The sequence below is a fragment of the Boleophthalmus pectinirostris genome, unplaced genomic scaffold (assembly GCF_026225935.1).
Source record: "Boleophthalmus pectinirostris isolate CB_2022bp ecotype Guang Dong unplaced genomic scaffold, ASM2622593v1 HiC_scaffold_4, whole genome shotgun sequence".
NCBI lineage: Eukaryota > Metazoa > Chordata > Actinopteri > Gobiiformes > Gobiidae > Boleophthalmus > Boleophthalmus pectinirostris.
Window position 1 is genome coordinate 19318 of NW_026571353.1, and position 13331 is coordinate 32648.

The following is a 13331-nucleotide window of genomic DNA, read 5'->3' on the forward strand; positions in this document are numbered from 1 at the left end:
CTGCGTTTGCGGGCGCTGCGTTTGCGGGCGCTGCGTGCACTAGAGGTCTGCGAGGGACAGAATTTTCAGTCCCGCTCCTGCACTGTGGAGTCCCGCGCCCGCCCGCTCCCGCAAAGAATTGTAGTTTTCAGCCCCGCCTCCACCCGCATCTGCGATATTTTGTCCCACGCCCGCCCGCACGTCCCGCAGGATGGGAACCTTTGCTTTCTTAAACTCTACCAAACACAGAAAAGTGAAAAGAATTAGGCTGCCTATGAGAAGAGGTGCGGTGGGCGGTCCGGCGGCATGGTTAAATCCTGTTTTAGTCCTGTTTTTAGACCTGGTTTAGTGGCCCAGGCCGCGCGACGTACGGAAGGAGGGACTGTTAGCGCGGCGTACTGGACGCAGGGGGACTGTTCGCACGGCATATTTGGAAGGACGGTGTACGGGACGGGTGGGTCAGTCTGCGCGGCGTACGGGAAGGGGGGACGGTCTGCTGCTTAATATCTCTCGATGTACGATATATATCTCCATATCTGTACAGGAAAAAATAACCCCCTAAAACTGCCAAATTCCACAAGATCCATGTTCCTATCCAGCAGTAAAGAGCTATGAGGTTTCCCACAATCCACTGCAGATCAAACCCAACGTTTCCAAACACTATTGTACAAGTGACACTGCAGCAGATTATGAATTAAAATCTTCTGCATAAATAAACTTTACATGACTAAACTTTACAACATATAAAGCATAACGACTCTAGAGCCACATCAGCCCGTTTGAGATTATAATGATTATAATACTCCACGTGCCGCTCATGCGGTTCAACTGCTTTTGGACTGAAGGACATGACTCAGTGGAATATGAGATGTGCTGCCGATGGTCTTGTCTGTAAATGGTACAAAAGTTTAGTTGGCGCTAGAAGCTTTTCACTGGCACCAACTTTCGGCATTCACAGCGGTAGCGAGGAGTGAATGAGACACGAGCGAGCAAAATCAGGGAGGCGGGGGAGCGCGGCGGCACGCACAGAGACAAACAACCAAAGCGGCAAAATCAGAATTGAATATAAGCATTATATCGATATATACGATATGTTCGAATTCATATCGAGTTTAAAAACTCTCGATATATTTAAAATATCGAGATATCGCCCACCCCTACTTTACACTCATATTTAGTTTGCGGGACTTCAGTTGATCATCCCTCCCGCCCGCGCCTGCAGTGAGCTTTCAAAATGTGTCCCACGTCACAGTGTTGTGTCGGGTCCGTGGAACTGCAGGGCTCTAACGTGCACTGGGCGAGGGCCGTTTGACATTTCTTGCGGCTTTAATTTATTATTGCTTTTCTCAATTTCAAGTTATTTCAGTGATTAATGCTGATTTTTGTTTCATTGCCAGAGGGGTACCAACAATTTTATCCATGACTATGATGTCTATGATTCCAAACTGCCTTTTATTCCACTGTGTAAGTTCATGTACTGTTAAATATGTGTGTGTTTAATATAGCATAATAAATAATTACTAATAGTATAATAGTAATTATGCTAATGTGAACTGTGTGCGTGTACTTTTCCAAGTTGATGAGACTGAATAGTTTTTACTGCAATGTTATAAAGGACAATAAGACAATACTATTTTAATACACATTCTTATTTTTTGTGTGAAGTGTCAAATATATATTAAATAAAGTAAAAAAAATACACACAAAAAACACACACTTTAATCAAGCTTTGCTCAGAGCATTTACAATCACAGCATTCCTTCCTGTCAAAGCACATTACCAGCAGGAGAGTTGAAATGAGCTGTGAACAACTTTCAGACAACATAAGCAGGTCCTGAACCCCAGTTCCCTTTCTTATTCCCAGTTGGTTCCATGCGCTCTCTGCTCCTCAAAATCCTCTAACAGCTTTTGATTTTCACAAGGATTGTGTAGAAAAACTGTGCAAAATGCACACTACCACTACCAGTGTCCACATGTTTAGGAGTTTAGGAAGATGTCCCTCAACTTGATCCTCCACCTTGATGAGAGGATGCCAAATGTACATTTGTACCCATGAAAATGTTCTCCATGGCCAAGTATCTGTGCAAAACAAAAAAAAAAGGACATGTCAAATTCTGCTACGATCCCCCCCCCCCCCCCCTTTTCTAGCAAGTGCTAAGTGGACTGGAAATATCCTTCCTCCTGCCACATGTACAACCAGTAAAGTTTGTATAGGGTCATTCCACGCCATTTCACCAAATGGCTCACGCACTTCGATCTCAAAACATTTTGAAAAAAATACCAAATAGTCCCTTACTATCATGTACCAACCCTGTGAAGTTTTAGTGATTTTCGATCATTACTTTTCAAGTTACAGCTCATTTAGTGAGGGGAGTATGTGTCAATTTATGGGCCCAAAATCGCATAATTTTTTCTCGACCATTTTCACAGGTCGATATCTCCGTAAGTATCACACAGAGGGCTGAAATTTTGTAGGCTTGTACTCCTCTACTCTGTGTTCAAATAACATCTATCGAAAGTTTGGTATCTCAACTCATTGTCATTTTATATGAACTTAAAAATGAAAAAAAAAATAAATAAATTTTCATTTCCGTGGCGTACTATTTTTTGCCCCTTTTGAAACCTACTTGTAGGTGTAGGAGACCCTTAATTTTTTTTGAGAATTAAGATATGTATTAGGACTGTTAAAAAAATCACCAAGTGTTGAAAATTTGAAATAGGTTATGCGTGACGGTCCTGTTAAAAACAGGAAAACGAAACATGGTCCGATTTTCACATGTAATTTATGGCATGTGGGTAATGAAAAAAAATGTGAATAATTTTTCTTTGAAAGACCAGAAAAAGACCTTTCATATGGTACCAAACATATGTATTTTATGAGGCTCCTTCAATTTTTATTGTATCTTGAACATTCGTGTTTTTGAGGTTAGGTCATAGTGCAAGACACAATGACACAAGTATAGTGACCATGTACTATGTTTTATTCCAGCAGCTAAGGTCACTAAACATTTAAAGACTGAATCTAATGGTTTGATAATAATTTTGATGTGACAAGGTATCTGACAAGGTGACATCCAAGAAAACAGCTGTAGATGATTGTTTCTTTAATATGAGAATAAAGTCATGTTCAACAATATGATATTGTCTTCCATTAGTTGTGGACGGCACATTGATGTTCAAGACTATGCAAACGTTACAATAGATTTAGATGCGCAAAAAACTCAAACGGAAGAAGCCGAGAAGTGAGGAAACCGTTCCGTATCATATTTGGATCGCCTGAGCAGGTAATCAAAGTCTTATGGAGCCTTAAATGGAAAGTGCTAAGGTTGTCCATTTAAGGGAAATTTCAGGATTTGTGGGAATTTATCACATATAAAAAAATCATATCTTTATTGTGGGGTGGACCTATATACTTCCAAATGCACATCTTTGAAGTTTTTTTTTTTTTTTTCTGTTATATATTTTAAGAGAGCCAGTACATGTTTGGACCAAGAGCCTACTCCCAAGAAATTAATTAAGTGCACAGATGATGAAGCGCCTGATTGCCAGGGATGAAAAAGCCTCCACAGGTTGAGGAGAATTCTGGTGGTCAGCTTGTGGGGACTGTCCATGCTGCCATGACCTCGGCCAGAAAATCCAAAAGCTTCGGGACCGACTGCAGGTTTATGAAGATGTGCCTACCAATACTGATGACAAATAAGACATACATGTTCTGTGTTCTTGGTTTTTAGATATCTTGTAACACATCCTGTTAATTCATTGTTGTTCATTCTTCGTGTTTGGGATCTTTAGCTGCTGGAATAAAACATAGTACATGGTCACTGTATACTTGTGTCATTGTGTCAAATGTGAATGTTCAAGATACTATTAAAAATTGAAGGAGCTTCATAAAATACATGTTTGGTATCATATGAAAGGTCTTTTTCTGGTCTTTCAAACAATAATTATTCAAAAAATTTTAATCACTACCCACATGCCATAAATTACATGTGAATATCGGACCATGTTGCAACAGTCCTAGTACATATCTTGATTCTCAAAAAAATTTAAGGGTCTCCTACAGCTACAAGTAGGTTTAGAAAGGGGCTAAAAATGGTATGCCACGGAAATGAACAAGTTTTTTTTTTAGTTTTAAGTTCATATAAAATGACAATGAGTTGAGATACCAAACTTTCGATAGATGTTATTTGAACACAGAGTAGAGGAGTACAAGCCTACAAAATTTCAGCCCTCTGTGTGATACTTACGGAGATATCGACCTGTGAAAACGACAGAGAAAAAATTATGCAATTTTGGGCCCGTGAATTGACACATACTCCCCTCATAAATTGAGCTGTAACTTGAAAAGTAATGATCGAAAATCACTATAACTTCACAGGGTTGGTACATGATAGTAAGGGATCAGATGGTAATTTTTAAAAATTTTTTAAAAAACATGATGCATGAGATTTTCTGGAAATTTGATGAAATGGCGTGGAATGACCCTATAGACATTTTAAACAGTTATTTGTTCCTATTGTATGTAAAATATTGTTTTGCATGCAGGCAATACATTTAATTACTCTTAATTGTACTGGTATGTGTGCGTTGCACAGCTCCAAAAGCAATCTCAGCCCTGCACCTTCTCCAGCAAGTAAAGTGTAAAGGGAAAGATCCAATCCCTGCACCCTTATTACCTCAGCTCCTGTAGAAAGACCCAAGAGAGAGGGCACATCACAACATGGGATGCTGAAAGCTTCACTCTCAGCTTGGTCCACATTATAATGAGAGGGCAAAGTTTGAACTTTTAAAGACCCCCCCCATCACATGGAAGCTGATAAAGCAAACCACTACATCTCAGCTAAACACCACTTGACCCTGCCCCCCGGATACGAGAACAAGCAACTACATTGTCTGGGTCCGATCCTTCACTTCCACCCCCATTTCCCCACCCTCCACAGACAGGCCAATAGGACCATACACAGAGATGCTGGCCAGTACTGATATTCAGTAGGAGAAAAGACCTGGGACTTCATATTTTTCAAATGTTCAAGTGTGTTTTACAGTTCATTGTTCAGTGGTGACTATAATTTTGCATATTTTATTTTGATAGTTATTAATCTTTTAGATGTGATCTGTTTGTTATTTGTATTTACCTCAAAGCAACTGCCAGTTGCTGTTGTGGCTCTATAGGAGCTCTACAATTCATTGACTGCCTTGTCAGGACAGGGCCAATGATGGAAAGGAGCTCATCAATCTTCTCAAGCACTCATCTTGGTGATGATGCTGACAGTTGAGCCTTAATTCAGCCACAAATCATGCAAGGGAGACAGCAAGAGCAAGCGGCTTTCACCTGCTAACATGAACTGAATGCAAAAGTTAAACGATTAGATTATTGAATATACAGTTATATATGTGAGCAACAGAACAAAGGATTAATCATATGCTAATTTAACTACAAATGCTAAACAAACTTGGAAATGTAACAATCATGTAAAATCAAATAAAACCAAAAATATCAGGATTATCCTTTAAATGTGTAAAATATATATTTCAATAGATATAATCGTAACAGGCTTACCCATAGTTGAGGGAAAGATATAGTAGAAAGAACGGAGACATACACAATCCAAAGGGTGAGTAATAGTGTATTATTTACAAGTCCTTCATATACACTATCAGCCATCTTGTGAACTCCCTACTGGAGCGTACATCCTTGTAAACTTGTGATGTTGTGTGTGTAGCTTTCACAGCCGGTGACCGCAACAGTACGGTAGAGCACTGCTCCTTGTGTGAGGACAAGCCAGAAAACACACTCCAGCACCAGAGTCACAAGTGCACCAAATGCAGTCTGAGCAAGGCATTACACTTCTATATTGGTACTGCTATGTGTAACATATTTAGATCACTTTTCTTGTTTTGAAATTTAGATTGAAAACATGTTTTAAATTTCAGTTTCATTTTTCTTGTTCAACCCTTCCCTGGTCACTCCCCCCTCAATTGGCATGCATTCCCTAATGAAATTACTAGAGAGGTTTGTGAAGTTTTAGTGGACTGTTTTTTATCCTGATTTTGTAAATCGAAAATTGCCTTGTGGGAGCTTTGGACAGTACTGCTAACCATAAAACCTGGCATTTTGATGAGGACACATTATGACATGGTAGAGAGCTTTACAAAGTTGATTTAGCATAATACCCCCTCTTAAAACTGTTACAGTGATGACTGGTCTTATACTTACACAGAGTTAAACAGATATGCTCTTCCTTGGCTGCCTTGAAAAGACTGAAAAAACATATGTATATTAGTTGCCAAAAATTCGCCACATAAAAGTAAGTGTAGTACATTCTAAAAGGTCAGCATGGGCAAATACCATTCAACTGATCTATCTCTTTTTTTGTGAACTAATTTTTATTCAGGTGTTATTATTTGCAGTTATACATATTCCAGTTAGCATTGCATTTTTCTCCCTTTTAAACCCTCCACCCTTAAACTCCCTATTGATGGGCATCAACATACATATGTACACACACATATACATATAATACATATATACAGCATCTACATAAACACACATACCCATATACACATATATGTATATATGTTATATATACATATACATGTATATACACATTCACACACACGCACACACACACACACACACACACACAAAAAATGCAGGTTTATATTCCCTCTATACAAAACACAGGCAAAGTTCCTCCGTCAAAAGACATCAGCAGAAATTGCGTTATACATACTTGTTATGTACCATACATAGAAAGTTAACTGAAAGTGTACATATTGTATACATTCTAAGAACATACATTATAATGAAAAATCTCCAGGTAACAACTTTAGAATAGATTCAGATCTCAATTTGATCAGTAGATTGTACCAGCAAGAAATGTTTTTGGTTTTTGCTCCATGCATTCGAGCAGCAGAAAGCTCCAACGATTTCTCCGAAAGATAGTAGCCATTCTCTCACAGTCACAGGTTGAACTGATTTCCACCGTCATATTACCATTTTTTTGGCAGCTGTAAGACCTGCTAGTAATATGTGACGATTGTTAATTGTCAGATTTAGTTTGGACATGTCATTTAGCAAAAGAAACCTCTGAGTGCAAGGTATGGTTATTCCTATTAATTTAGACATTGTCTTTGTGGCGTTTTCCCAAAATTGTGCCACCTCCGGACGCTCCCATATCATATCTACATAAGTGCCCACAGTTTTTTCTATGCAAAAATCACAGTGTGGATTGTCTTTTATTTTCATTTGTTGTAAATCTTCTAGGGTATAAATAAGCTCTATGAATAATTTTGTAATGGACCATCTGGTAATTGGCATTCCTTGATGAAAGCAAAATGTTGGACCAAATCTGGTTCCAATCCCACTCCAAGTGATCCCTCAACTGATCTATCTTTGAAGGTTTTCTGTCTGTCAGTCAACTGCAAAAGGAATCTTATTGGTCAGTTCCAACATGGAATGAGCAGTTCTGAACGTGTAACCAAAGCCAACTCCAACTGGACACTGTAGTTTTGTGTATTCAGAACATTACTCCTTCTTATTTATGAAACATATAATTAAAATATAGTCTTAATGTTATTATTTATTGATATATAGTGATAAATGCAGAAGTCCCTGGCAGTTTGAATGCTAGAATGTTTATGGTTGATAATGTTTATTTATAGGGATTTTTTTAGGGATAGTGGTGGCTATGGGTGATGGCTGCAGTTTTGAAAGCAGTTGGAACAATACCACAGGAGAGGGAGGAGTGATTGATGGCAAAAATTAAGGAGAGAATTGAGGAAAGGGAACATTTAACCAGGGAAATTGGAAGAGGAATGAGTGGGCAAGTAGAAGGCTTGGATTTTAAAATGAGCACAAAGATTTGAAACAAGATACATTTTCTTGCCCCACTGATTAATTTAATTTTTTACTGTTAAGCTTAATCATGTCATGTCTCATAGGTTTTGTCAATTAAGTGAAAGGAGTACCTTAGAGATGAGCTCATCATGGTTGGCCAGGTGAGCGCGGCAGTGGACACAGCTGTATGTGCGATGGCAGCTGGGCAGATAGTCCTGAAAGGTTTTTGACTTGGTCATTCTCACCATTTCTATGGGGCTGGGCTCTTCACTTGTGTCAGGGCTAGCATTAGAAGTGTTGCAGCTTTGCTGGAAATGCTGACAGAAGAAGCATTGGAAGATGCAAGCAAAAGCCGTCGTCGTTCTGAAGTGGGTGTGTGGCACGCTCCACACAGGCACCGCAGAGAAATGGTATCTAAGAGAAAAACATAGCAGAAATGGTAAGGGACTAGTGCAGATGGAACAGAGGACTAATCCAAAACTCAGAGGTTTGACCTCATTGGCTGGTGAGACAGCTTCTATTTTCTGTTTGATTACAAAATTATCTCAGAAAATTAAGGCACAAGTCTAGCCAAAATAGGGTAGACTTTTTGTTACTTGAAATATATAAGCATTTAGGGCTTTAAACATGACTGTATATCAGTCCTTTGTTATGTTATTTTATTTTTTTTTTATTAAAGACAATAGAATATAACATTTAACAAAATACAATAATAAACAAAAACAAGACACAAGCCAAGTCTAGTGTTCACAATATATGAACCACCATTTTCTCTAGCAGTAACATGCCAAGGTGTAATAGCTTTAGGTGCATTAATCTCAATGAGGAATCCAATCTTTTGATCAATCTTGCGGTTAGGCATTTACTGAAGGTAGGATCACTTGTTAAAGGCGCTGTCACACCTTGATCTTAGCATATTATAACATAATGATGTTGTACATTATAAGTATATAGAAGGCTCAAGCACAATGTGATCTTTTAGTTATGGCTGCTTTAACTGCTAGTAGGAAGCAATACAATATGAACAAAGGGCATGTGCACAAGCACTGCCACTGACACCAAACATGTCAAAGCAACATAAAAACAGTAGACCTTGTAACACGGAATCAACAAGCCACTTTGCTAATTATAGTATCCAAATAATGTATGAAAAACATTTACAAACATTTACATCATTTAGTGTACACTTCAGTGTCCATGAACTCACAAGATTGGAATCACTGCTATTATCTTTGTTTGCCTGTCTTGTCAACATTCATAAGAATGAAGACAAGAGAACTAGTAACTGTTGTTTATTATTGTTTATGTGAAAAAAGCTATGAGGTTCATAATGGAATGAATGAAGAGCATGTTGATGTGGATAACTAACTCAATCAGACACATTTTTCTAGATGCCAAAAACCTGTCCTATCTATGAAATAGTAACACCATCATTCAACGTTCTAGTCCCTGTAGGAACAAGGTTTACACCAGATTATCTGCTGCATATGCTAAGACTGTATATAATTTGGTTTAGGCCAAAGTATACCCATGTTTCCTAGGTCAAATTATACCAGGGGCTAACCTGTGCTTGGCCAAACTATACCCCAGATGGTAACAGTCTAGGCCAGACTATACCCTCTGGGCCAGAATATATCCCTTAATTTGTCAATCTCATATCTTGTTAATTGGCTGTAGCCCCAAACTGGAGGAGTGGCTACAGCAGATACCAGAAAGAACAAGATACATCTCAGTCCAGAAAAGTGCAAACTCACAAGTTCCCAAACCGTGGAATTGAGGAACATATTTAAAAAAAAATATATAATATTAATGTATACAAATGTGGACCAGGCAGTGTCTTAGGAACAAAAGGATGCCACCTCTTTCTAATGGAAATGAACAACAGGTGCACTAGAGTGTCAACTATTATTAGTTTGTACAACCATAAACGAACGCAAAAATCCTCAAATTTTACATTCTCAATATTGTTTATTTTTGTATGATTATAAACGAAGATATATTTCTGTGTGTATGTACTGTATATCATAGATGCATGCGCGTGTGACACACGCACGCGCACACACACACACATGACAGGTAAGCACTCCAAAGGCATAAAAACAAAACAAAAAACAATGTGTCAACCATTTGATTATGTAAAACAATTGGAGTAGGACAATATAAGTTTTTTTTAAAACTTCATCCTACTCCTTTAGAGCACCAGGTCCCAAATATGTATATGTACATATTCTTGTTTTTGTTTAGTTTTTTGTAGAGCTCGACCGATATGGATTTTTCTGTGGCCGATATGAAACCGATATAATGGGAGTTGGAGCTGCCGATAGACGATATAATCACCGATATACTTAGTGATGTAAAAATTCACTATAAATGTTGAATTGTTTAAAAAACTTAGGTTTGGCTCTGGTGGATTTTAAATTGGGTTTATTTAGGCAACATTTATTGTTATTCTGCCTCTTTACATCATATTTACAAACAGTAGGTTGGCTTAATGGCATTTTTCCATCACATTCTAGACAGTAGTGATGGGTATTCCAGTTGTTTTTAGAGAACCGGCTCTTTTGGCTTGGCTCACTAAAAGCTGCTGGTTCTTTTGGCTGTCAAGCAGCTCTTCAGATTGTTTTGTTGCAAGCAGGACTAAAGCACGTCTTAAGCAGGACTGAATCAGGACCGAACCAGGTCTAACCAGGACTGAAAAAGGACTAAACCAGGACTAAAACAGATCTAGACCATGCGTAAAACAGGACTAAACCAAAACTGAACCAGGACTGAGTGTCGGGACTCGGTCTCTATCTCGTGCCCAAGATTAGTCCTGGTTTATTTATTTTCTGCTAAACTACAGCCAAATATGCACCTTTTTTTTTATCCTATGTACACGCAAATTTCTCAAAGTTTTGTTTTGAGCCGCTGTCAAACTACCACGAGTCTGAATGCGGCGTGAAGAGAAAAAAAGTGAGAGAAAGAGAAAACACGACTCCCAATAAGGATCAGGCTCCCGTCGTTCGCTTCAAAGAGCCGGCTCGAAGAGCCGCTTCGTTCGCGACCGACCCATCACTAGTAAAGAAACTAGCGCTATTAGCCATTAGCCGTAAATACGTGCGTGCCGTGGTAATTAATTATATGCGCAAATAATTCATACGTCATAATTCACACATCTATTCACAGCTCTTTACATATCAATGCAGGTCCAGTAACAAATATACGGTCAATAGTCACTTTACAATAGGCCAATAGAAAACAGCCTGTTTATGTGCGGGAGCTACAGCAGCTAACCCATAACAAATGACCAAAACTAGCCTCAAAGTCGACATATTTCCAACACTCACCGCTCACACAGGCTCCTCCTCACATCACAATTCTGCACTAATAAATGTCCTTTTAATCCAGACTCAAACCGATTGTTATGTCTGCGAGTGTAAACAAACACACGTGAGTGACGCGACTCTGTGGTGTGTTCAGGGACAGTACGGATATACACACTGACAAATGACTCCGCAGATAAATACTGATGTGGAGCCACATATTAGGACATTTGTCTGTAAATTGGATTAAATGAACAGAATGTAGAGAATCTAAGTTTTTTAACGACGTATCACATGCCCACGTCAAATATCGGCCCCTATCAGCAGGCATATCGGCAATCGGCCGAGGTGCCCATATCGGCCAACCAATGGTCGGGCTCTAGTTTTTTGTTAGTTTTGTTGATTTTATTTTACCTTGCTCAAACAAATAAATAAAATAAAAATAAATACAAAATAAAACAATTACACTACCTATAAAACAGGACTGGTTTTGCATGTGGAGTTCATTTCAAGTTTCTCCCCTGGATCTTTTCTGGCTGGTTTTCCACTTGTGTGATCCAGCACAATCTCCAGAACATGGAGACAATTTCAGGAGACAGGCAGTTTCTCTAGGAGAGCTGGACAGGGCTGTTAGGAGGTCCTCAACCTAGCAGCAGGACTGATATCTGCTGCTTTGTGCAAGGACAAACGGGTTGAGAAGTGCGTGGGCCAGAATTTGCAAGTCTGCCACTGGTGCCCTGTGCTTTTCACAGCTGAGAGCAGATTCAACCTGAGCACCTGTGACAGACGTGAAACAGTCTGAAGAAGACAAGGAGAACTCTATGCTACCTGCAACAAGGTTCAGCATGAGCGGTTTGGTGGTGGGTCAGTGATGGTCTAGGAAGGCATATCCATGCAGGGACACCCAGACCTCTGTTGGCTAAAAAAATGTCTGCCATTAGGTATACGGATGAAATCCTTGAATCCATTGTCTAACCCTTCACTGGTGCAGTAGGTCCTGGGGTTCTCCTGATGCCCAGCCTCATGTGGCTGAGTATGCAGGTATTTCCTGGAGGATGAAGGGATTGATACAATCATACTACATAGTTCTCCAGGAAGAATAGCTGATAGCTAAAATCAATCAAGTACAATCAATCAACTTGCCCAGGGACTATAGGTGGAAATTAGCACTGGTGCTACAACCTGGCATGATACATCTCTCCTGTTAAGGTTAATGTATATTGTGCACTGTCCCTTTCCCATTAAATAAATAAAACTAAAATAAAATGGCCCTTATTGTCACCTGACTTAGCCCCAATAGAACACCTCTCGGACAGGAGGTCTATAAAATTAAGCCCTCAGTAGGCTGAACATTTATTTCCATTAAAAGAGGTGGCATCCTTTTGTTCCCAAGACATTACCCTGTACATATTAGTATACATGTAGCTATCTAGCTTTTTTTTTTTTTTTTTTCACAATGTGATCTGATGAGTTTTCAAAGTGCTCCTTTTTTGAGCAGTGTATATTCTGATTAGTAGTGGCGATTTTAATTAGTGTTTTACTAACTGTCATAACCAAGTTTACAGTAAAGACATAGTTTCCATATTTATGTACAATGAAGACCTCGATTTGTGTCAAGGAAAGAAACCACAAACCCCGCAAGACGTTGAGGCACCCCAGACAAAGCACCTAACCCGCGGGACACAAAGAAAATCGCCAGGTGGTGTACTTTTGTTATATTTATCCAACAGAGCCGCTTTGACTCAGGAAAACAGCGCGCTGTGGCTGTCATTTTGGCTCCTGCAGGAGTTTGAAACGTGTGCCCTCTGTTAACTCACCACCGCGGAGAAGAGGGCACGACGCAATGGCGGGATTATGCCAGCTTTGTCTTTCACATCAGACCGTCAGGTTGTGGATGGCTCCAAATCCATGGTTGCGATTACGGCACAATGTTTGATATAACAGCAGTAGGCTCCTCTTTGTTTTGTCGTTTATGTACCTAACGGACTGATGCTTACTTTGCTCTGGTAACGTCAGCATGCTGGAGGAAGCTTACCAAAACAGGCAACCCGAGCAGCCAATCAGCAGCTGGGTCACCTTCAGGTACACCTTGGCCATGGAGGTTTCTTAGGACACAGCAGCAGATCTTAATAGAAACTCTTGATTTCTACAGGATTAACTTAAGTACAAAAATGGATTTGACTATTTTCAGTCACAGCAGCATGTACATT

General features: G+C 39.4%; 1 protein-coding gene across 12 annotated transcripts in view; it reads right to left on the reverse strand.

The window, feature by feature from the left end:
- Positions 1 to 13181, reverse strand: part of LOC110172477 (protein yippee-like 1) — a 30316-nt gene extending 17135 nt beyond the window's left edge. For 2 of the 12 annotated variants that reach the window (XM_055161721.1, XM_020938359.2), the window contains exons 1-3: positions 12939 to 13112; positions 7951 to 8233; positions 6197 to 6240 (exon numbers count right to left, since the gene is read on the reverse strand). In XM_055161721.1, coding sequence (XP_055017696.1) covers positions 6197 to 6240; positions 7951 to 8067 — 161 coding nt within the window. In that variant the 5' untranslated portion in view covers positions 8068 to 8233; positions 12939 to 13112. The other 10 variants (XR_008633243.1, XR_008633244.1, XM_055161723.1 and 7 more) reach the window with 10 other exon arrangements.
- Positions 13182 to 13331: the final 150 nt, after the last annotated feature.